The sequence below is a fragment of the Manis javanica genome, chromosome 7, assembly GCF_040802235.1.
Source record: "Manis javanica isolate MJ-LG chromosome 7, MJ_LKY, whole genome shotgun sequence".
Lineage (NCBI taxonomy): Eukaryota > Metazoa > Chordata > Mammalia > Pholidota > Manidae > Manis > Manis javanica.
The window spans coordinates 118165043-118190547 of NC_133162.1; the positions used below are offsets into that span (position 1 = coordinate 118165043).

At 43.0% G+C, this 25505-nt stretch overlaps 1 protein-coding gene across 1 annotated transcript in view; it reads left to right on the forward strand.

The window, feature by feature from the left end:
• The window catches only part of KIF5C (kinesin family member 5C), a 145983-nt gene that overhangs the window by 93028 nt on the left and 27450 nt on the right, over positions 1-25505 (forward strand). Inside the window, exons 12-19 of the mRNA XM_073241412.1 lie at positions 1942-2117; positions 6843-6911; positions 8584-8790; positions 10887-11033; positions 16769-16957; positions 20162-20279; positions 22320-22396; positions 23404-23513. Of these exons, the coding sequence (XP_073097513.1) occupies positions 1942-2117; positions 6843-6911; positions 8584-8790; positions 10887-11033; positions 16769-16957; positions 20162-20279; positions 22320-22396; positions 23404-23513 (1093 nt within the window). The remainder of the gene's footprint in view (positions 1-1941; positions 2118-6842; positions 6912-8583; positions 8791-10886; positions 11034-16768; positions 16958-20161; positions 20280-22319; positions 22397-23403; positions 23514-25505) is intronic.

Here is a 25505-nt window from a genome sequence, read left to right on the forward strand (position 1 = left end):
TAGTCCACAGTAGGCTGTTAGTAGTTCAGTTTTTGGGGAGTCAAAAGTTATATGTGGATTTTCAGCCACCTGGGTTGTCCAAGGATCAACCATGCTTTGTATTTTACTTTATATAGTGTCATACATATTATATATTAATATATATTTTATTGTTTATAGTATTTTACTTAATATATAAAATATTTAATTTTTTATTTCTTAGAACATTATATGTGTATATTTTTCTTAAGCAAAAAAAAAAAAAATCTTAGGAACCAGAACATGGTGCTGCTTTTTTTAGCCTGTGGATTTAGCAGACGTAGAAAGTATAGATTCTTTAACTGGATGAAATCCAGTCTGCTCACTAAGGTCCTTGATGGATATTTTAAACCAGGAATTGAAACTGAATGAAATATTGATTTGGTTCAGGTTCAGTTCAAAGGCTACTCTGATATTCTGGTTTTGTTTCAGGTCAGTAATTTTAGAAAAAGGCTGAGGTACAGTACAGTCTTTTTGAGCTTCAGAAGAAAAAAGGATTAGCTCAGTTTTGCATGTTCAGGAAAGTAATAGCTGATTCCAGGTTCTGCTTCCAGTCGCTGTTTCAAACAGAACTATGACATGAAAAGGGGACATCATCGCGTGTTCATTTATCTGACGTGGGGACCTTCTCCCTTTTTGTGATTATCAGGTGCGATCCTGGAATCTTAAGTGGCAAAAAGCTAGCCCATCACAGAGTACTTGGATGTCCTGGGAGAAATGGGTACAGTATTCCTGTGGCTTCCCTGAGATGTGACATATACTGTTAATGAAGCCATAGAGGATCTCATTCCTGTCTTTTTTTTTTTTCTTTTTGAGAAATTTTCTCTAGCTCAAGGCACTTCTCCTGGGGAATTTCCACAAAACGCATTTTATGGGCTGGGAGCTGGGTGAGGCTTGAATGTAGATGCTGATGGTAGCAAACTGAGTGTGAAGTTGATGGTAAACATTGTGATAGAAAAGTATGTTTGGTTTGGTTTGCTTTCTGAGAAGATATTTGAGAGACTTGTTTGGGCCACACTGTTCCCGTAAAATCCTTTGGTGCAGTCTGTTTGCAAGGGGATTTTCTTGTTGGGGACAGCCATTGGCCAGTTCCTAGAACTTCACCCTTTTCCTCAATTTGCATGGTCAAATTTGGTAATGCTCTTTCCAGGGCCCCAACAAATGCTACTTTTCAGACCGAGAATTGGTATGCAGAGTCTCTGCATGATATTCTGAACTGGCTGCTTTTTCTTTCCTGGGACTACCTGACATCACAGGAAATTATTCTGTTTGAACTCCCCAACCAAGCCAATTAATTCTTACTTCCTGGGGGAGAGACTGGCAGTGAAATATGTGTTCATGCAATATCAGTCAGAGTTCCTGGGCCCACGGCTGAGCTGGCTTCCTGCTTCAGACTCAGAGACTCTCAGATTCAGAGGAGCCGGAACCCTACAGTGTTCTAGTCAACAGTAGCAAATTTGTGCCTTGAATTGGCTGTTTCTATTAATGAAATGGTAACCCAAGTCACTGGTAATGAGGATGCTTCAGAGGTCTGTTCCCCTGTGAGTCAATCACTAGATAGAATATGATACTAGTAAAGCCCCGGAATATTCCTCAACAAAAGGAAATTTTTTTCTAAAAATTCTGGGTATCCCTGCAAGTTGGATTTGTTCAGAGCTTCCATGTTTGATGGAACCAGTTTATTTAAGAGATACATCATGAGATAAGGAATGTTGCATAGTTCTCTTTTCCCTTACACTAGTTTTGGTTGATAACTACAACCTTTCTTGTCAAATAGAAAGAGCACGAGCTCCAACTCCCTACACCGGCTCTCTGCTGTGTCCTCTGTGTCTTTTTCACAGGAGTGACTCTTCTGGAACTCTTCCTGGAAGGTTGCATGCTGAGTTTCTTTAATCCCCAACTTCTCTGGGCTGTGCTTTGCAGGAGAAGCTGTGCCTGAGGATGAACAGATCAGTGCTAAGGACCAGAAGCCCCTGGAGCCCTGTGACAACACCCCCATCATAGACAATATTGCTCCTGTTGCCACTGGCATCTCTGCAGAGGAGAAGGAGAAGTACGATGAGGAGATCTCCAGCCTCTACAGACAACTGGATGATAAGGTCTGTAGCCAGAGACTGTAATCCTCACTCTGGTACAAAGCCTAAGGTGGCAGATCCCAGACCCGATGGCCACAAGCAGCTTCAAGCCCCAAGGAGTTGAGGTAGGGCTGCGGGCTGATGTTCTGTGTGCCTGATATCTCTTCCAGCTCTTGACTGGGCAGGCTCAGGGAACTTGATTCATGTGGAGTGGAAACTTTCATAGGAATTTGGAAGAGTGAGGGTCGAACTGGATAGACAGTCTTCACTTCTAGAAATTGGACTGGGACTTCTAAAAATTGGATCACCCACGCAAGTGGTTGTGAGTGTGAGTGTGCATGGTCTGTGTTAGGTTCCCCTTCTGTTCTTTGGGCCTATCCCTTGCCTCTTGGAAACTCCCAGTGGTAGTTCCAGCTCTAGGGGGCAAGGGTGTGGCTCCCAAAGCTGAGTATGTGCTTGAATCATGTTGCTCTAAGGCCTGGGATGAGGAGCCGGTAGAGGTGGGCTATGCTCTGACAGCCTCTGTCTTATTGGTGAAGCTGTGTTCAGGGGCATACTCTTGAGTGAAGTATCTGAACATGCTGATTAGGGATGTCCACTGTTATGGGGACTATCAGGATTCAAATAGTTATGTAAATGCACAAGTTGGAATAGAGGAAAAGAGACCTTGGAGAACACTGTGTATCATTCATTCCCTGTGAAGGTCAGGTTAGGAATCCCAGAGGCGTAGGAAATTAAATTGATGTTTTACATGTTGCCCTTGGAATATTCTAAATCCTTTCGGTTCATTTCATCAAGGTTGCTGATATTTTTAGTATGATTTAATCTTTTCTGCTGTGGTTATGCTCATAGTGCTTGGGGACTCCTCTGGCTTGGACGAAACAGCTTTGTTATGTGAACATCACCATTAATCTTGCAGGCCTCTCTTTTCTGAGTAAAGCTCCATCTGCTTTCACCTTGGCACTGACATGTCACTGTCATTTTAAGGAAGCTAGTTCTGCTTTGTATTTGTGACTCCTGGGGTTTGCACTATAATCACAGCCTTAAACTGGGCTCTCCCCACCCTCTGGTAACTTATTTGAGAAGATACTCGCCCCCATGGGAGCTGGGGTAATTGCCCTTTAGCCACTTGTCATTCTGTCATGCTTCCATTTCTGCTCAGGTGTTATTGGGCAAAACCTCAAAGTAAGAGGAGGAGATCAATTGTAAATTAACAATATATGCAATTTCTTGATTCCTCCAAAGAAATGCTATTGTTTAACACTGTGTTCCCCGCCCCCCATTTTAGAATTGATAGATTTATTTGTAGTAATCTCTAGAAAGAATCCCGGATGAGAGGTGATGGCCTGATTCCACACTCTGCTCTCTGTGAACGGGTGTCTGCCATGGTCGGAATGGGGGTCGTTCACCTTGGTGGCACGAGGAGCTTCTCATTGATCTGAGAGACTTCAGGGAGCCTTGACTCCAGCTTCCGATGAGGACCGAGCTCAGGGTGATGAAAGTGCACCTCGGGAGCATGCGGCTGGTAGCTGGCAGACTCAACCCTAGAGGCTTTGCCTCCTGGTGACCAGACTGGGACATTTTCTGTCATATGCCCTGAAAACCCTGTGAAGCACACAGTCGATGTTCGCGTATGTGGTCATGACAGGGTGATGCTGAGAAGCCTGGGAGAGCGTGAGCTCACAAGCCTTGGCCTCGGACGGCACTGCAGCCAGTGGTTTGACCTTAGTGACCCTACCCATAGATGCCTGAGTATGTCTGATCAGCTGTGGTTCTTACTTGTTCTCTTAAAAGTTCTGGAAGGTATTTCATGCTTCTGATGAGGTAGGTTGTTTGAGCTTTTGAGAATCCATGAGCTGGGGCATGGCACCGTCCTAGATTATTGAGTGGTAGAGCTGAAAGTGTCTAGGTCTAGATGAAAACTTGCCCAGGGTGGTTTCATGACTTGCCCATAGATGGCAGAGCTGCAATGAGCCTATGTATCTTCCTGCTCCCAGTCTAGTGCTCATCTCATTTTGGCCTAGCCCTTTAAATGAGGAACTTACCAACCCTAATGCATCTACTGAGAAAACGATGGGAGAAAGCCTAAACAGTCTCCTCCTCCTAGCTGCCTTCCCTGTCCCTTTGTGCTGGGGCCCAAGGCCAGGTCCTCTCCCAGTGCAGAGCTATGCGGGCAGAAAGCCTGTGCCGGGGAGGCAGATCAGGACTTAATGGTCTGAGACCTGGGCTGCTCCTCTACCCTGCTGAAGATGTCTTTCTCATCTGCAGCGTGGGGCTCATGTCTGTTCCTTCAAAAGGTCATAGTGGGGATTCAAAGTTTCTAGTGCATTGCAGATATTCAATAAACATTAGTTTCTTTTCTGTCTTCTCCCTTCTGGGTTCTGTTTGCTTATGGGAGAATACCATCATGTGTGCTATCAGAGGTGGGGGGTGCAGAAAGGGGCTGGAAGCCGTTACAAGATGAGCAAATGGGTGTTGGCACTCTCTTTTATTCCTCGTCCCCTCCCAGGTACTAGTGTGCCGCTGGAGATGTACAAGAGGAAGTAAGCAGAAATAGAAGCTGGGTCATATTGCATTGGTTATCACTGAGACAAAAACATGCTTCTGATTAAAGGTGGCCTGTTGACAGTTCAGCTCTTTCATGTATAAGAAAATTAAAACATAAGACTATTTCCTGAAGAGCGCTTTTAAATGTTATTTATGGGCTAGATCTTGAATAGCATCAGAACGCGTGTGCTTTAAGAGATGCACTTGAAGGTCTAGATGAAGACTGCACAGCACCTCTTCTTATTCTGCAAGTTTTATAAAAGTTTGAAAAAGCACAGTGAGCTAAGCTAATTCCTTAGAGAGGTTGCCTCAGAAAAGAGTAAAGTGTAACTTTGGAAATGTCCCTGGTACCAGTGATTCATGTCCTTATATGTAATCCTAGTTCTTCATCCTTCCCAGGTGGACTTGGGCTCCTTGGTTTCTCATTGAACCTCAAAAATCACTGTATCCTGGCTTGTCACCTGTCAGGGAGGAGGCCTGTGTCTTTCTTGAGGCTCTGAAATGAACACAGTATAAGAACAAAGTGCTTATTCCCCTGTTTTGCTTCTCCTGTGATTTATATCACTTGTAGCCATTGCTTATATATCCCAGGGGAAGAGATGGCAGCTCTTCGATGTTAAACTCAAGTCTTTTATGTTAAGTTGTTTAATATTTATGTGCCAAGGAACATAAACACAAAATTGTTCCTGGTAACTGACTTTCTAAGTTTATAAAAGCAGAAGAGAAAATATGTTCTATAAAATAGCCGCCTAGTTGTAGAAGTACTGTTTTTTTGGCAGTTTCACTCTGGTGTGTAATTTCCCTACTTCTTCTGCCAGAAATCTGGTTTGGGAAGGAAAGTCACAAGTATTTTGTGGGACCATTAAAGAAATATTGGTGTAAAAAGTTCAGTAAAAACAGGGTCTCCTTGAGTAGAGACATACGCCAAAATGTTCTACAGTAAAAAAAAGGAGGTACAGATCCTGTAATAATGATTTTAAAAATTTCCATGGAAAACATAAGTTGTGACACTGAGTTAATCCAGTTTAAATATGTGCATAGACATCACTAAACAGGTCTAGAGACTATTCCATGGCACTCTGGCTCCGTGACCCAGGCCCTTGAGTCTACTCCTCACTTCACCTCTGGAAAAGGCAGAAAGCTCAGTGCAAGTGTTCGTGGGCTGCTGATGGAGGTGCCTGGGCAGCATCGGGCATGAAGAGGGACCTTGAATCTGAACTGAATCCAACTCTTGGCTTTAGACCCAGAAGTGTCATCAAATAGGATTTTCTCTTGTTTCTGAGGGAAAGGCATGTATGAAGCCAAGTTGTTCTTCGCAGGCTAAGCTTCAAAACTTCGCAGGCTGCATTCAAACTCGTGAACATCTTTGTAGCAAAGCCCGTGCCTCATGCGGTTAGGCGTCGTCCGCCCGCTGCTGTGCCCGCTCTGGGTGGGGTGTCTAGGGAGAGGCAGAGATGTCTGCATGGGGTGGTGAGAGGTGGACAGCTCTGCTTTGTGGTAGCAATACCCAGCGGCATAAAAATACAACAAGGAGAGTGAATTTGCCTGTGGGGGGATCCTTTCCCCACAGGCCAAAACTGAAGCATTCACATCTCTGCTCCCCCAGCTTCCTTCAGTTTTTTTAGTTTTCTCAAACTAGTAAAAAAATTAACTTCTAATCAAAATGGAGGTCTGCTCATACCAAAGATTAATTCTCTAGCAAACATTTTTCCAATCTAAGACATTTGAAGTGGAAATGCTGGTCTTTCTTACCTATCACGTGGCAGCATTCCTGGCCATTGATGTGTTTGACAAGGTTTGGGACATGAATACATCACAGTGCACATGGCTAGAAATTCACTCCCTTATTTTTTGAGCTAGGAATTTACTATTAACATCTTTGAAGTGGGCGGCCCCTTTTGGTTCCCCAACCCTAGATTTCTGATTTCTGTGTGAGCAGGAATTGAGTTGAATGTGTAGGATGTTACATTTCCCAGAATACCAAAATATTTCATTTGCTGAGAAAGGTGGGTGACGAGGTGTTTTAACCAAATCAAGATCCCAGAACCACACTCTGTCTTCTGTGAGGAAGCACTACACCGTTCCCTTCATCTTATTGGCAAGGTTACAGGTAGTATCCTGGTATCTGACTGTCATCGGGAAACCAGGATATCAAAAATGACATAACTAACCAAAAAAAGTAAACATGATGTTTTCTTTCAGGATGATGAAATTAACCAGCAGAGCCAGCTGGCTGAAAAGCTGAAGCAACAGATGTTGGATCAGGATGAGGTAAAGAACACAATAAATTTTTCTTTACTAAGTTCTTTCATTCCTCTTTGTTGTTGACGTTTGTTCCAGAAATTTAATTTGCAAAGCATTTTTTAAAAAATCACTGAATCATGTGGAAATTTCCTGGTAGATATCTTTTCAGTACCTGTTAAAAGCTGATTTTAGCTGAATTTAGAAAATAAATGTCTGACTTTGTAGACCTCTGGGGTTTAGAGAGTGAGTAGCTGGTTGCTGTGCTTAGTTTTTGAAGAGCAGGGATGAAGGAACTTGGCAGTCGGGCAAGGATGAGACGACTTCCTCATACCCAGGGCCCAGCACTCCTGTCTCTTGCTGTTTTAGCTTTTTTTTTGCTTTGCAAATCAGCCAGCTCAGGTCTTTGATATACACTGTTTTCACATGCTATCTTGTAGGAAAACAAAACCAGAGAAAACAAAACAAAAATAGAAAGTAGAGGGAGAGGAAAGCAAAGAGGAAAGGGGTCCACATGCTGCATTAGTATATATTTGATACAGTAAAAAGGAAGGAAATTTTGTTCAGTCTCTCCCTAGGTGGCATACAATTCTTCAGTAAATGTCTTTTTTTGCATTGTGTTTTGCCATGTGTTTTACAAATAGGAACCTAAGCAAAGGACAACCAATGTATCAACAAAGATGATTAGTAATTCTCTTCCTGAGGACCATTTAAGGATCTTTTTCTCTTTTGTGCTTTCTGCTTTATTGCTAAAATGCTATGAGTTGGATCATGTGATGCAGTTGTAGCAGGCGGTTTGGGTTCATGTCCCCAAGCCCCAGCCCTCCATAGACTAACCCCAAGCCCCAGCCGTCCATAGACGTAAGTCTCTCTCTAATAATTTCTTTCCTCATCCCCTTTGTTTCCTTTCATCTATCCAGGGCAGTGAGTATGTCCCCTGCCTAAACACTTCCCTTGGCAGAGAGATCATCTGTGTTGCAATCAGATGAGCCATGTTTAATTTATTTCCCTCTTACCTATAGTTGAGGCTACCATTTGCTGAGTATTTCCTGCCTTCTTCTTCCCATTCTATCCCTTTACATTTCCAAGTTGGAAGAAGTGCCTCTGATAAATGTTCCTTTTTGGTGTAGTTAAAACTCTTTTAATATTTTTCCTTTTCTATACTCTTAAGGCAATATCTGTTCATTACAGAAAAAGCAGAAAATACAACAGGCACAGAAATAATGAAAGCATCCACAAGCCAGTCATTCACATTTAACTAGTGTTAATGTTTGGGGTATATCCTTCTATACAGTCATGATGAATTTTAAGAAAAATTGATGACTGTCCTTTTATACTCTTTTGGCTAACTCTGATATTAAACTATTTACAATGTGAAATATTAACAATATTAAAAATCCATGTAAGTATGATTACAGTCCTTGGAAATGATTACCCCCATCCTTTGTTCAACGTGTGGAATAACCAGTCAGCTACAGAGTGTGGTGATTTTTAATGTATAATCAATTCTTTGAGTTAAGTCTATGTAGCTTTAAACTAAAAAGTGGGAGGGAGGAGAGAAGGGAGGAGAAAGAAAGGAGAAAGGGAGGGAGGGAGGGAGAGAAACAGATTTTTGAAATAGCATATGGTTTGTTAATGGATGTATAATAAGTTTTCTTGTGCTTTTTCAACTTGTTTACCTTGGGCCATCTCATTTCCCTAGCTTTTAGCTTCCACAAGAAGAGATTATGAGAAGATCCAGGAGGAGCTAACACGTCTCCAGATTGAAAATGAAGCAGCCAAAGACGAGGTGAAAGAGGTTCTCCAGGCCCTAGAGGAGCTGGCTGTCAATTACGACCAGAAGTCCCAGGAAGTGGAGGACAAGACCAGGGCCAATGAGCAGCTGACAGATGAGCTGGCCCAGAAAACGGTTGGAGCATTTGTGTCTAGGGGTGGGACTTCCTTGGCTGCCATTCCGGCATTTACATGGATGTGTGTTGACAGACACTATGTGGGAAGGCAGTTGGCTGAATGGTTTTTCTGTGTTAGGCTTAGATGCATTCTCTGAAATCCTTCAATAATTGAAATACTTTGTGTAAGTGATTTTGCCCACTCATCCTGGTACTGCATGTCACAACTGCTGTATATCCAGGGGATTTGTAACATGAGCAGGGGTGCCTTATGGAATAGTCAAGAGAGTACAGATTTGGAATCAGAGAAGTCCTGGTTAAAATTTTGACTTTGGAGGTATTAGACCTGAGATTTATTCCCTTATCTGTAAAAGTGGTGACAATAACATGCTTCTTTCAGGGCATGAGAATTAGTGACAGTTTATGTAAAGCTCTTAGCACAGACCTTTGAATATGCTACCATATCAAAAGTCAGTCTCGGAATGCTGTATTAACAGGTGAGAGTGGGTAACCCCTGAAAGGTTCGGATTTCACTCTTCTTCTCACCCTCCAGAGTGAAATACGTTCCTTGCCTACAGCCTCTCCTCCTGACCTGGGACCGAGCCCTCCAGGTTGGTTTGTTGTCCCGTTTTAAACCAGTGCTTCAGTCTGCACATTTCCTCTTTTGTATTCTCCTGGTGAAAGATGCTGCAGGTTCTGCACAGTGAGTCAGTGGTAGCGGGGCCAGCGAGCATCTGGTGAGGTGGCTGGTGGTGGGATATGTCCATTTTGTCTTTTTCTATTTGGAAAATAAGCAGTGGGAAGCTGAGCGGCTGTAACCAGCTGCTCTTGGCACCCCAGCCCAATGGCCTGGTATCATGGGACTGTGCCCAGCCTGCTTTGTGGAAAACATCCAGTCCCCCTGGGCAAGGAAGTAGCAGATGGCGCGGAGAGCTCTAATCTGCTGACCGGAGAGCTAATGGAAAATGCATACCTCCAAGTGCATGAAGGGAGACTTTTTTAATGGCTTCCCAAGATGGGAACTACTGCTTCTATGGGTTTTAAAAACAAAATGAACAGTGGCAGTGCCAAAGCAAACACAAATAGGAAGACAAACCAGAAGTCACGTAGGAAAGGAGGAGACAGATTCTCTCTGCTTACTTACTCTTCTCTTTAGGATTCTTTAATTAGTCGTTGGTATTATTTGCTTCTCAACACAATGAAACATTTCCTACAAAATGCAGTTCTATTTTATCTCAAACCAGAGTATCACTAGACTGGTTTAGACTACGGTTTTTAGTTAGATCATTGAAAAGTGCTCTAGTAAAATAGCTGCATATAGAAGAATTTGCTTAAATGTCTTTGATTAACCTCTCTAGCTCCATAATTTAGGGAAATCATTTTCTTTGTTGGCTGAGTCATTACCAAGACACCAAAAGATAGCTGTTCTATTGATGTTGAGAGTTTGCTAAATTAGTTAGTTAAAAATATGTGCCTTTTGATAGCATACATGAGGGGTGGAAACTAGATGCGTTAGCTAATGTTTGACAATAAAATGGAGCTTCTGCTATAAAGAAGCCATCTCTTGTTGAACTTGGCTGAGTTTGAAAAGAGATGAAGAGTGTTCAATTGAACTTCACTGTGAAGATTAGAAAACGTTTACAAAGTTGTTTTCTAAACTCATGAATGTCCCTCTGGGCCTTCCAGACCCACCTATTATTATGAAGTCAGATGGGCATTTGGAAGTGATCCAGAGAGCAGGTTTGTTTGAAAGTGTCGGGAATGCTCACAGGTATGTTTAGACCATGAAAAATGTGAACTGAAACAGAACATCTGGTAGGCAGGAAGATGTGATTACTTGTTATAAATCTAAGGGCTCCTTTGGGGCTGTATTTATTTTTAATAATTTATTTCACTGATCTGGAAATTGTCATCTGATATATAGACATATAACATATTAGGCCCAGACAAACACTTGTCCAAGAATGCCGTGCTATGCCTTGTTTGACTTAGAAGCACTCTTATGTTGAAATCACATGAAATGATAAAAGAATGCCATCCTATGTTATGTTGTTATGCTATCTGTATGAAGTCAAAGGGCAACCCTTTTAATTTGTTGTTAAAATGTGTTTTTCAGACTACACTGATGACCACACAGAGAGAACTGAGCCAGCTACAAGAGCTTAGCAACCATCAGAAAAAGAGGGCTACTGAGATCCTGAATTTGTTGTTGAAGGATCTTGGGGAGATAGGTGGAATTATTGGCACCAATGACGTGAAGACTGTAAGCCAGTCCTTTTTTTATCCTGTCTACCTGATCTCATAATGGCATGATTCAAAGCAGGCAGAGTCTATGTTTTTATTCTCCCAAGTATCTAGCACTTAGCATAGAGCATTGTGTCTGCCACATGCTTGGTAATCTGAATGAATGAACAAAGAGCTGATTGAATGACTCAGTGACTGATTGAGTAAAGAGGAGGAGAAAAATTTTACTTTGCAAATATAGAAAATGTCTTCAGATTTCAAATCTTGGTTGGCTGTATGTACATCGGTTTATTTCTCAGACTTACATGTCAATGCCACCGAAGTTTGGAATTGGATAAGTTAGGCAGTAGTTCTAGTCTCAGAATTTGGTTTCTCCTTTTCTTTGAGAACCCAATTAGGAAAGCTTTCAGCTGAAATAGGATTCTAACAGTGGCTTCAAAAATAAAGCCACATTTAATTATTCACAGAATGAGAAGTCTAAAATTTTCTGCTCAGGTTGTAGTCTGTATCACCGGGGAGCTTGGTGGAAATACAGGCTCTCAGGCCCACAGTAGACCTACTGAATGAGAGCCTGCATTTTAACAAGATTCCCCAGGTCATTCTAACTTTATTAAAGTTATAGAAGCAAATTTTAGTTGCTGGATTGTCTCAATAATATCAAGGATCAGTCCTTTGCTTTATTTCCTTTCTGCTTTCTTAGCCTGTTACATTTTCACATCTTTGAATTTTTGTCTCATGGTAGCAATATAGCTGCTATGGTACCAGTCATCACATCTTCACAGAGTCATATCCAAGGGTGGGCTCAAAAGGCAACCAACGTTCATCCAGGAAGGAGTTATATCCCAGAAATCCCCAATAGACATCCCCTTTTACCTTCTTAGCCAGAATTAGGTCACATAGTCACCCCAAATTTCAAGGGGAGCTAGGAAAGCAAAGAGAAAAATGGTATTGCTCTAATTGGATTAAACCAATCATGATCAATCCCATGGAGTTGTGAGCACTGGTGCCATTGATAGTGAGGAAGTAAGGGAAGAGGGAAGAATGGGGTAGGATTAAGTGGTCCATGGGCTTGGAATAGGAAGAATAAACAATGTTATCATCTAAGAACAATAGCAATTTGCTACAATACAAAGAAACTATTGAAAACTAAGGTAGAGATATTTTTTAAAATACCTTTGTTGAGGTATAATTGCCATAAAGTGAGCTGCACATAAAGTGTACAGTTTGAGAAGTTTTGACATAGGTATACACTCATAAAACCATCACCATAGTAGTATGATGAACATATACCCATCACCTCCAAAAGTGTGTGGAACTATTTCTGGTCTCACTGTTTTCTTGCATTGATACAGTCTTTATGCCAATACCACACTGTTTTGATTATTGTAGCTTTATAATAAGGCAGTACCTCATACAAAGTAGCCATTGATAGATGTGGTGGATTTTATCAAGCCGGGGAATGGTGTTACCTTGCCTAACTTTGACCTCACAAGCTACTAAAACCAAATTCTTTGAGTTTAGCCCTTAGACCTTTAGGCTGAATTCTACAGCAGTCTTTTTTGTGGGAACACAGGTTTTTTGTGGGGGTTGTTAAGTACTAGAAAATGCTCTCCAAATTACTTGTTTATAGATATTTCTGGGAAACATAGTCTTTAGATAGTATAACAGATCTAAGCTTAGAGTATATGACCTCTTGTAAATCTGATCATTCTTTCATGGGACCTCTGTCATCATGGAATATTTCTTGAGTCTGTGAATAAATTAATTAAACATAAAATTCTCAGGTGCTGTAAGAATAGCCCAGTTAAGCTCCAGTGTGGTGGTTTTTATACTTGAGGATTTAATTTTTAGAAGCATATGTTGGTGTTGAGCTCTAAACTTCTAGGTTGGAGTGATTAAATGGTCCTTGCAATGTGAAGGCAGAGTTGATTTATGGGAAGTTGGCGCGTGCTGCAGATAATGATAAAGGAAGTTATTTTTATGCTAAGTTCTGAAATAGAGCTGATGAAAAATGCTAATGAAATCAAGGAGTGTCTGGTTGCTTTGACATTAAAAAATGAATCCTTACCTTTGGGAATCTGAAGTATGATTGAGACTATTTTTAAATATTCAAATGATGTATTTAAGATAATTTTGTATTCCAGACATTGAATGCCCTAGTTAATTTCATTGATAACTAGCTAATTTCATTGATAACTCTCACTTATAGAGCATCATATTCTTAATCATTCTGGGTTTTTTCTTATCATGATTTGATCACTAGGGCAAAGAGAGCTAAAGGGGATGGTCATGTGACTTGGAGCAAGTCAGTTTCCTTCTCCGGACGTCATTTCCCTAATTTGTAAAATGACAAGATGAATCCAAATTATCTTGAAGGTTGCCAGCTCAGAAATTGCATGCATTACATATGTATTTTTTAGATCTATCATTGTGATATAGATACTTTTCTGATTGGTTATGAGTAATCAATAGATGTAATTTTTTATCTAAGAACATAAGCAGATCAAGGAAATCTTTTTCCCTGATCTTTCTGTTCCTAAATCCTACTCAGTTCCCACAAGGCCCCTCTGGTAGTGCCCTGGGTGAGGGGAACTGATGGTTCTTGGAGTCTCCCCTCAGTCCTTCGTTCCAGAACACAACAGGCCTGGGAAACGGTGAAATGGAAGAACCCGTATTTCTCCAGGTCATTCATGTCTTGAAACATTTTCAGAATTCAGATGATACTTTGTAGTCAACAAAACAAGCCAAAAGGAGCAAATGACAAGAGAGTGTTAGTGTTGACTTCATCCAGGGTTATCCCTGAGCGTCCTCTTCTTTTCATATTCGTATGTCACCACGCTTTCCTTAAAACAGAGATTTCCAGAAATCTAGCCACAAACTGAATGGAAAGTTGAGGGAGAGAGAATGAAATGAATTGGATTAGCTTCCTAAGTTTCTTTCAACCTTGGGTCTGGCTGAGGTGGTGAAGAAATTCAAGGAGATGACAGAGGCCCTGGGGCTGGGCCAGAGATGTAGAAGAACTGCTCCAGATCCTGAGCCTGAAGTCACCCCACATCACCAGCAGCTCCTCTCCCATCGGCCTCTTCAACACAGCTTTGAGTCTACTGGGGCCAGAAAGGTGGCGGGGGGGCTGGGCTCCCTGAAAGGCTTGCTTTCCCTGTCCCCTCTGTCCCTCCAGCTCTTGGAAGCAACCGCCTCGTGCATTGGCTCTGTACTGCCCAGCAAGAAACTGACATTTCTGGGCATTAAAAAAGTAGGACATGTTTTAGTTCCATTCTGCCTTTTAGGTCTTAGGATGTGAATAATCACTGCACTTGCTTTTACTTAGCTGAGAAATGGTACTTTTCACAGCCACTCCATGCTGTAGAGACATACGGTGGAGGTGGGGGGTAGGCTGGGGGTGGCTCTTCCTATATAAGAGGGCAGAAGGGGCAGGCAGCATTTGCCTTCCCACTTGAATGCAGCCTTTTCTCCCAGATGAGTCATCCACCCTGGGTCACACAGTCCAGTCTGTACTTTTGGAGTCCTTGTCAGACCCAGGGGAGAGTTATAAATAACATTTCAGCAACAAATTCTGATTCTTCTTTTTGAAATAACAATTTACTGGAATTACTGAAAATTTTGAATATACATGACTAAATATACGAACTCTCTCTTTTTATTGAAGTATCATTGGTAGACAATCTTATACTGGTTTCAAGTATACAACACCATGGTTCAACAGTTACCCATATTATTAAGTCCTCACCCCCACTAGTGTGGTTACTATTTATCAACATAGGGTGTTACAGAATCATTGGCTATAAATACATGGACTCTTAAAAGCTAAGAGATGTCACAGTTAAAACCATTTGCCTGGGATATGGTTTTTTGCATCAGGCACAGACTCAAAATCTCCTTTAGACCTCCTAGGACAGAGTCAGCTTTAGAAGTTACAGTTTGGGTTTGAGGGAAGAAATATCCAGCTCTCACTTTGGAGGAAGCCCATTATTGTATTATATATATTTTTCCTCTTCCACAATTCACCCAGGATCTGGGCACAGAATACAGTGTGTCCTAGTCTAAAGACAGACATGCCGAGGAAGAGGTGTTGGTTCCCTTCCTAAGATGCCTAGTCTGTCGGTTCATCGATCTTTTCCCACCAGGAGCTGGTTTAGGTTGTGAATTCCACTTGAAAGAGATGGATGTTCCCTTACCCTTTTACAGGAGCTGACAATACACAGAGAACACCTGGCCAGGCTAAAGAATAAGCTTCTTATCTTTGCTCTGCATTGGACCAATCACAAAGGCACAGGAACAAAACTGAACTTAAAGTTTGTGGGCTTTTCTCACCTGTTATCTCCATGCTATTAGATTAGAAAAGGAATGTAGTGAGGAGTGGCGTGGGAAGGCAGATCGTTGGCAGAAATATAACTGGCTTAGCAATAACCTCCATTAAATTAGGATGGAGTCAGAAGTTGATACTCGTAGATTTTCTTGCTGTTAACATAGGTTCTCGCTGTGTTGATTGACACTGAAGTCATTTAACAAATGCTGTCGCGTAATTCTTAGGGGAAGGTTGACACCAAGTTTGGCTTGCGTTATTCAGTGCTGTTTCCTACACTTCCTATCTACTGCCAAATTTCAGGGCTGATACACAATTCCATATTCCTAGCTTTCAAGTGTTTACTGAAACAGATAGTCATATGATGAGTGAATGAGAGCAATAATGACAAAAGTGGGCAGTTAGAGTGTACTGTAAACATGAGAAAACCTGAGTCATAGTTGAAATCATTGTCTTGAACTAATGGAAGTCTATGTTCACCTGCTGGGTACTGGACAGCGCTCTTACTTTCTCCTGAGGTACTAGGGTGCCCTCTGGTGGTGAAACAAAATATGCATATAGTTTGCTCATTTGGTCAATTGCTCTTTAAAACCCAACCTTGTTTGCATCTCTGCAAGTGGGTTTCTATCCCAAGTATCTTGCTAGGTTTTGTGCCCCCAGTAGAGCTCTGAAACTTAAGACACTAAATATGAGATAATGCAGGAATGCTGGCTGTCAGAATCTGTTCTTCTAAAGGTGGATTTAGACTCAAAATAATACACTAGATTCCTGTCTGCTTAGAAGTGGCAGGGAAACAGATTGGCAGCAAGGAGAACTCATACAGGAAAACCTTCTTCTAGAGTGGCTTTAGTAATCACATGTTCGTACTCATTAAGTCTTTTGTTTAATTGAGGTCTGTATAGAAAATCTTTTTCATTTCAATCCTTGTTTATAGAAACATATGCAAGCCATTAGACTACTCTGTCTGAATAGCAGACTATAGAGAACATAATTGAAATTTTGATTTGCGTTCTTATATAGGGACTCAGAGTCGCCTTTAGGAACACTGGCCTCACTGCTGTTCTAGAAATGTAAGGTTTATGACATTGAATGAACACATCTTCAAAGTTATCTCTTTTTTGAATCTTCAGTGTCTTTTTCTTCTGATATTATCTCTTACCGTAAAATTCAATTGTAATGAAAAACCTAGTTAACTGAGGATTACATTTTAGTAGAGGTTTTTAATTTAAAGTTTTTATATGAGGTTACAGAGAATTTGGGGTTGAACATATAGTACTTCATAGAGATCATTTTCAGCTTGTGGTCCTATAATGAGGTATTCTTAACCAGAAATCCACAGACATCTTGAGGGTCCATGGATAGGTTTCAGGGGCCCCATAAACTTCTGGAAATTGTAGGCAGTAATTGAGTGTATTCCGTCCTCTGCTCAGTTGGCAGATGTGAATGGAGTCATTGAAGAAGAATTCACCATGGCCCGTTTGTACATCAGCAAGATGAAGTCAGAGGTCAAGTCCCTGGTGAACCGCAGCAAGCAGCTCGAGAGTGCACAGATGGACTCCAACAGGAAGATGAATGCCAGCGAGCGGGAGCTGGCAGCCTGCCAGCTGCTCATCTCCCAGGTAGGTCACTCCTTTCCTCCTCATTTCACACCCTTGTCCTCTTGAAATTCGCTTCCTCCATGCTCTTACTGGGGCTGCTGGCACGTAACAGGGATAGTTGATGGACTTGGCTTTACATAAGATTTGCCCATGGCCTCCCCAGGCATTGACAGCTCCAGCTTATTTGCAAGCCTAGATTTTGTTATGTGAATTACATGATTACCTTCAGTCCCTTTTTAAAAGGTGTGTCTATATAGCTCTAGCTAGCTAGCTGTGGATAACTAGGAAGGAACGTATGCAGATAGAAAGAGAGATAGAGATATATAATGAATGAACAAGACTGGATGGAATTGAAAACTCCTACCTCTAGGGCCACATTCCTTCATCTTTTAGTCTCTACCACAGGCCCAACTTAAAATGGGGAAGTAATTAATGCTACTAGTACCATTATTAATAGTAGTAGTAGATAACATTAGATTAAGTGTTTACAATGTGCTGCACTAGGCACTTTCCATGCATTATCTCACTTGATCTTTAAAAAATCCTGGTGGGCAGGTACTGTTCCTGTTTTTCAGATACAGAAGCAGACTTAGAAAGAGTGAATATACTGTCCAAACTCATATATACTGTCCAGTGAAAAGCAGGGCTCACACTCAAACTGAAGTACCTATGAACCTAACGCCTTGAAGGGATTTTCAAGCCCCAGGACATGTTTCATTCGCTCAGAGTTAAGACTGTTCTTCCCATTGGAACAGCACCTTGATTTTAGGCAGGTGATTTCAGGGAACAGCAGCCTGGTTTCTGGTCTGTCACTGAGCTTGGGGTTTGGGGTTCGAGGCGTCTTTGAGTGGTCCAGTGTGTGCTGCCTTAACACCAGGCACTTACGCAGCTAAAGTCATCTGAGGGAAACAGATGCCACCATGGGGTGGTACAGCAAATAACAAGGAGAGACCAAAGCGTACTACATTCTGGTGTGCTTTTAAACATACTCAGGTGTAATCATAGAACCATCTCTTGTCTCCTTGACTCCCACCATAATAAGCTAAGAGGTGTAAATTAAAACATCAAGTTTCCCTGTTATAACTAACAGAATAAACAAAAATGTATTGAGAAGATTACTCAGTGCTGGCATGTGATTGTGAAATGTATTTACACTGTTGAAAAAAGGAATAATTTTGTCAGTCCTCTTAGAAAGCACCTTGGAAGTGAAACACCATAAAAATGGAAGTATACTGTGGTTTAGTAATTTCATGTATGGTATTTTTCATTGGTAATGAAAATAAAAATTTTCATTTCATATGGCATTATCATTTCCTGATTAAAAATATTAAAAGCTGATGTGGAAGATGTTGAGAGCAGTATTACTTACATTATCATAGAATTAAATACCCAAATACATCTAATAGACTAATAACATAAAGTTACATGGAAGAATGTCATGCAGCTCTTATAAAAAATATGTAACACCTAGTCATTTGCAAAGTGTAATTATATGAAATGAGAATGAGAATGCTAAGTTATATTTATGTTATGCCTTGCAACTGTGTAAAATATGCATTCATAAAGGTAAGACCAGGAATATAAGGGAGAAATAGTTGATAAGTTGGAATGGCTTGGGTGAAATTTACACCACTGTTTCTGGATGGGCTTCACTATTTGATGTCTTTATATATACTTTGTAAAAATTGAGAAGAAAAATGATAAACGTTAGGGCACAATACACCTCAACTGTGATTTCCAGATCACCCGTTATACTGACAGCATGTCTAATTGGGTAGTCCTGACCCTGACACTGGGGGCCCAGGCAAGGGTCCAGATAGGGACGCTGTGGCCTGTAGCCCACCGTCTTCTCTTTCCATCTGGACGTACCAGCCTCCACATCCGAGGCCCTTCTGTGCTTTCTGTGGACTGGTGGCGCCATGTAACAGGGTCCACTGTGATCTGTACGTGAATGGTGGAAGCCACAGTGCCAGCCCTGGGAGGGCCTTAGGAATTGGTGCAGGGAGTTTCTAGGGTCCCAGCACTCAGAGTATGGTCTGGAGGGGCCCATGGGTTCCAGGTGGGCACACTACCTTGGCGTATATGAACTCTTTGCTCAGTGGGGTTGTGGTGCAAGCAGAGGATGCTCCACGGGGTGGGGGTGGGGGGGTGCTCTGAAGTGTGGCACCCAGGATTGGGGTCCCAGTTTTCCTGACTTCGGGAATATGGGACAGGAATCAAGACTATTAGAATGTGTTGTGGTTAAAGAACACCTGTGTTGGTTAGTGCCTTCTACGTGCGCAACAAATACAGTTTTCCTTGAAGTGCTGTTTCGTACTCTGCTACAATTTACACAAAGCCAAAGACTCAGTCACTATTTCTTAGGGTTCAAAAGTAAAAGAAACCTTGGCTCTTTATTTTCTCTCATGATCTAAGCAACCTGACAAAATATTTCCAGCTAAAATGCTATTATCTTTTTTGCTTATGCTCAACCTCTTCACCAAAAACTATGCTTATACAATGACTGTGGGATTGAGTCCTGTTTCCTGGAGGTTATTGCATTAGATTAGAGCTCATTCTCCAAGGTGTTCCTGCCAAAATGTGAACCCTGTAGATCTGGAGGGGAGTGTGTCCGTATGTTTCTGCCCTAGAAGTGACTACTGGCCCTATTCAGTCAATGAGCTGCCATTCATTCATTCATTCAGTCAGTCATTCCACTAACATTTATTAAGCACCTACTCTATACCCTCATAGAGCTGACAAGTTAAAAAAAATCAGGTGCTATAGGAAAATGTCAGGGCCTGAGTGAGAAGGATCTAGCAGGACCGTGTCTGGGAGAAGTTCCTAGAGAAAGGAAATTGCAAAATGCAAATTGGAATCGGGATATTTGAGAAACAGAAAAAGATGTAATATTTGAACTGCAAAGATAGAACCCAGAGGTGCAGGTTCATAGGAGCAGGAAAACCAGCCTGGGCTTTGGTATCTCGCTTAAGCAGATGGCGAGGAGGGGCGTGAGCATGAGCCGGATCCATGGAGAGTGAAGCAGAGGAGAAACAGTACCATCGTGGTCTGTGATCCCGGACCCCACACCAAGGGCGGAATGTGCACCCTTTGGGTGTCAGCACTCAGAAAGGGGACCCCAGAGCCCTTCCTCTGTTGCCTTTTCCCATCGGACAGTCCCAGGCAGGCCAGGATGACCACTTGCTGTTCATTCACTCCTCTTTTTTGTCATTTATTTGTTGAAAGCATGAAGCCAAGATCAAGTCCCTGACGGACTACATGCAGAACATGGAGCAGAAGCGGAGACAGCTGGAAGAGTCCCAAGACTCGCTCAGTGAAGAGCTGGCTAAGCTCCGAGCCCAAGGTAATAAATGACTGCTTTGCAGGGGTCAGACTCTTAGCCTAAACCTGACACTTTCTCGTTGGCTGGACTCATGATGGCTGGTTTTGTGCAGTTCAAGCATTTCTAGGTCCACTGTAAACTGCCCAAGTCAGAATCTTCTCCCTTCTCCTCCTGCCTCCGGTCTGTCACCAAGGCCTATCCATCTGAACTGCCATATGCTCCTCTGGTTCTGCTCAGCTTCCTCTCCATTGTCACTATCCTTAATCCTAATTAAGAATTGAGGCCACATCCATCTACTGAGGGTCCCATCCCCAGTCTGGCCACTGTGCTGCCCCCCGAGAGGCTATTCAAAAATCAGATTCTACCTGTGTGCAGCCCCATGCCTCTGACCCTTCCATGGTGTCCCGTTGCTCTTAATATAAAGTCTAAAGTCTGACTTCCACCGAAGACTTAACCTGCATCCTCCATCCTTTGAACAGCTCTTCCCATTGTCAGGCAGCCTGTTCACCCCTTGGCTTAGGAAGGTGCCTGACATAGGAAGCACTCTATGAATATGAAGAAAGAGAAGAAATTCAGGAAAGGCGACCAGAAAAACAGAAACTGGAACAGCATTAAGAATGTGTGCGTTGTAGTGAAACAGGAACACATGTACCATGGGTAGCAGTGAAAATTGTTGGAGTCCTTTTGGAAAGAATTTTGAAAAAGCATATTAATAATTGTAACACTTTTCAAATCTTTGAATCCTCAAATGTCAAATACTCATTGCAGAATGACCTACATTAGTGAAAAAAAAGGAAGCCACCTAAACATCCCACAGTTAACTGAACTATGGCATATTGTTTAATAGAGTAGTTTTTCGTGTTGGAAATGAAGGACGTGAAGGCTGTATAGCAGGCTTACAAGGCAACCCGAGATTAAAAATTCTAATATGAGATTTTATCTTTACTGTGGTTAGAATATGTAAAAATCAATGAGTGCTTGTGTCCCAAGGCCTGCAGATTAATATTTGAAATGAAATGGTTTTGATAGGGTGGGGTTGCTGATGATGTTATCCTTTCTTATGTCTTATCGTTGTGTAGTTATTTGCTTGGTAAATGCATCTTGTCTCAAATGCCAAGGCAGATTCAAAAAGAAAGAACATACCCGCCCCCTCCGTGACCTCGTAGTGCTTTCTTTATGTGATAATTAATGGATGTTTGCAGTAGAGTGCTCCACCTGAAACTCAGACAGAAAAGAACTTTCCCCTCCTGTAAATGGCTTTTGCAGTCGTGCCCCTGAGAAATAAAATTAAAGTAAGAAGACCTGAAATGAAGTGAGACAGACTAGGGAGAAGCGTAATGGCTTGAATGTCACAGTCTTCAACCATTTTGCTCTCTCCAGCCCACCCCCAGCTCGGACCGCCCATCGTGGGTGTGCTGAGGGAGTGTTGCCAACCTCGAGTGGGCTGGGACTGGCCCCCCTGGGGGTGCGCCAGCCAGCAGCTCTGCCCCAAATATGGGGCCTTCCTGTTTAATAGAGAGAGTCTCGTTTTATATTTCTATTTTCTCTGTGCTTATCCTCCGATTGTTTTCCTGCTCCAGATTCTTAGAGGATAAACAGCTTACCCATGGGAGGTAAATTAGCTCTTTCTGGAACTCCGGGAGTGGCATGACTGCAAATGCCACCAACACTCACAGAGCGCTTGATAATGTACAGAGCACGTCTGTGTACATTGTCCCAGGAGTTGCTCACCGAGGGCGGGTGGGGAACCTGTCCTCCGAGGCATAAGTGACACATAGCCAGGCCCGTTCTAGAGGGGCCTGCTTCAAGTTTGCACCTTGTGCCTGGCAGCCGCCCCTCTCCCAGAGAACTTAGGTCCTGTTCCAGGAGTGGGTAGCTGTGCTCCAGCCAGCCAGATGTCCGTCTTCGGAGGCATGTTCTTTCATACGATGGTTGTCATTGGTGATGCAAGCTCATGTTTCACTCCAAGTGCTGTTATCCATTTTTTGTCATTTCAATTTGTACTTTTGGGTGTGAGTCCTGCCAGTTAAATCTTAAACCGTCATTTAAAATTTGAAACAGAAAAAATGCACGAAGTCAGCTTCCAGGATAAGGAGAAGGAACACCTGACCCGGCTGCAGGACGCTGAGGAGATGAAGGTGTGTACGCCGCTCCTGCACTGAGCCCTGCACGCGCTCGGACTGGATTTTCCTGTTCTAGGCAAATCTGTCTTCAGGGCTGTGTGTGGTAGCGTAGGAGGGCAGGGAGGGCCTGATGCTGGGCTTGCTAAGCTGTTCGCAGAGTGTGGCCTGGCTCAGGAATGATAAGAAGATGGGGGTGTCCAGAAACCCTGAGGTGTCAGGAGGTAACAGTCACGCTGTACGAGTACCTTTCTCTTCCCCAGTCCTGCTGAAAAGGCAGAAAGCAGCGCCTCCCAGTCACCGTAAGGGCCACACTGTCCGGTTAGCTTCTGGAGAAATGTTTGCCCCTCCTCTGAATGGAAGACAAGATCTTTCCCCTCTACCTTTTTAAAGACACACCCCAAATTTGAATTCAATTATAAGCATAGATAGCTTTATTTTTGGTCACATTTTAAACAGTATAGGAAAAATGATTGGGACATAAGATTTGTAGATGAATAAAATAAGATATGAGAAAATGTAGACTTCTGATTAGTTTTGATGTGCAGCACCGTGGTGCCTCGCCGTGACGGCCTCCCTGCCCATTCCACGTTGCGTTAGTGAAAAGGTGTCCTTAGAGCATTACCATAAATCTGTGCAGTGGGCAGGCAGAGGTCCTTACCTGCATTTCCCAGGAGAGGAAGTACAGCTCACACAGGTTACCCGGTATGTCTGAGGTCATCAGGTAGTAAACGATCCGTACCCTCTGACTGACCTGCCCAGAGAGGCCACGTAGCTCAGGTGAGCTGCAGAGAGTTGGCAGAAACTATTTAATTAACAGGCTAATTTGCTCTTAGGGCCCACTCTGTTTCATAATAGATCTTTGAGTTTTGCTGTTCCAGTAAAGCAAGGCGGGTCCTGGGGCCCTGCTGTTGGGCCCTGACAGCCGAGGAGTGAGGGCTGGGAGGCGCAGTGATGCGAGCTTGTCGCGGCGTGGGCTGAGAGCCAGTGAGTGTGTGACACGTTTCTCTTGGCCCGGCTTGCAGAAGGCGCTGGAGCAACAGATGGAGAGTCACCGGGAAGCTCACCAGAAGCAGCTGTCCAGACTTCGAGATGAAATTGAGGAGAAGCAGAAAATCATTGATGAGATTCGGGAGTGAGTGGGCACGGGGCTCCCAGGATGTCGGGTGGGCATGGCTCACGGGCCGCCCTGGAAGAATGTGGCTTCGAGCCAAGGTCTCCGTCCTCCTCGCCCCAGGGCCCTGTGCTTAGCCCTGGTGGCGTGGTGGGCTGGCTGTCCTGCTGCTGAGCCCTTGTGCCACCTGGAGCTGAGCCTCCGGAGCCTGAGGGGCAGGTGGCGGGCGGGCCCAGCTGCCCTTCTGGTACCCGCAGGGCGCAGGGCAGGGTCATGTTGGTGACTCAGCTGGGCAGACACAGGTCCCAGTAGGTGGGAACACTGTGTGAAAGTACCAAAAAAAAAACCCACGACCCTACCTACATTGGTCCTGACTCGGGTTCTGATGTTTTAATAAATATTCCAGAGAAGACAGGTCCTGCTGTCCTTCACCTCAACTCATATGCACACAGCACAATTCTGAGCTCCCTGGTGGCACATGCACACTTCTTAGGGACCCATGCTGTCATGTGTCTGTGCTCGCAGACCTGCGGCATTTGCCAGGGTGGTGTCATCCTATCTCTGGTGATAGCTTGTTTGCAGCTGTTAGGGTCCGGGCTTCCGAGGCTTCTCCAGAGAACAAACTACACAGGCATAGAGATGTAAATTCAAGCAAAGTCTTTATTCAGCCAGCTAGCTGGGGTCCAAGTGTCAGCCCGACGCAGCGGGTCTCAACAAGGACCCCAAGCACTCAAAGCCAAGGGTTTATATAGCATTTTCAAAACACTTAACTCATAGTAATTTTCCACAGCTGCACATTATTCTTGCAAGACATACATCCTGGGGTTAGGCAGGAGCAAGATAAGACCACTCCTCAATTGTCAGGGAGGTTCTGCACGATAAACTTGGTATGTAAGATTAGCTGACCAAGGTTAGCTGACTAAAGGCCACAGCTGCCCACCACCTGGTGTTCATGATTAACTTGTTTTTCAAGGCCTTACCCAGTTCCAGTTTTTCTTTCTAAGTCACATACTCAGAAAATGGCTTCTAGGCCTTTAAGATGGCTATGCTTATGCTAACCTATTTCTATTCTTACATTCCCCTCTTCTTCTTGTATCTATTTCAATCATGAAATTAGGGGTCATCTGTTTGGTTAACACTCTGATAGTTCTATCTCAACACTATGATTTGCATGGTGCTAATGCGTTCTTTGATAAAGGTAACACATGGAGTGACTCCGGTTTGGCAGGCCTACTACTTGTTAGAATAAGCTGGGGTGGTGCTGATTACTTCTGTCCTGTTGCAGAGGGAGGTGTAAGTTTTAGGAACTCTCTCAATGCAGGTTCTTTGCCTACTTACAGAGGATAAAGTGAGTCTTGGTCTTTGTCTCATTCTTTCTTCTACAGATAGGGACTCTAGCTGCTGCTAGGGAAAAGGGGTAATGACTGCTCTGGCTGCTTCGTGCTGAGAAGGGGGCACAGTAAAGGGTGCAGCTAGGTCTCTATCACTGGTCAGTTGAGAGGGCCTCAGAAGGCTGGCGCTTCTATTCTGGGTTTCATTTCTATTACTATTTGCAGTTTTGTGGCTTCTAGGCAAGATAAAACAAATTGTGTTATTAGGTTATATAGCAACATCTGGAGTTGGATTTTCTATTCTGGAAGGAGGCTGCCGTTATTGAAACAATACTTTTCTCTAAAATCACCCTCATTTTTATTAGAAGTAACCAAGTTAAGAAAATAATTAACAGCTGGCTTGATCATTTGCACAAGTGCAGCAAGAAGAGCAATTGATTACACAGGCTCTTTTAAATATGCTTTGCTGCAACTTTTTGTAAGGAATTTCAGATTGAACTTTTAAAGGCCTCTCTCTTGAGGCCAGACAGCCAAGCTAGACTTGCCATCAGGCTTTGCCTGCAGTACTTGTAGATTTGGATGAATTCTTCTCTTCTCGAGGTCTCTGCACCTGCCAGGAAGTGACCTTCTTTACTCACCTGGTAAGGCTGCTGGGAACTCTGTAAGCAAGGTACCAGGCCAG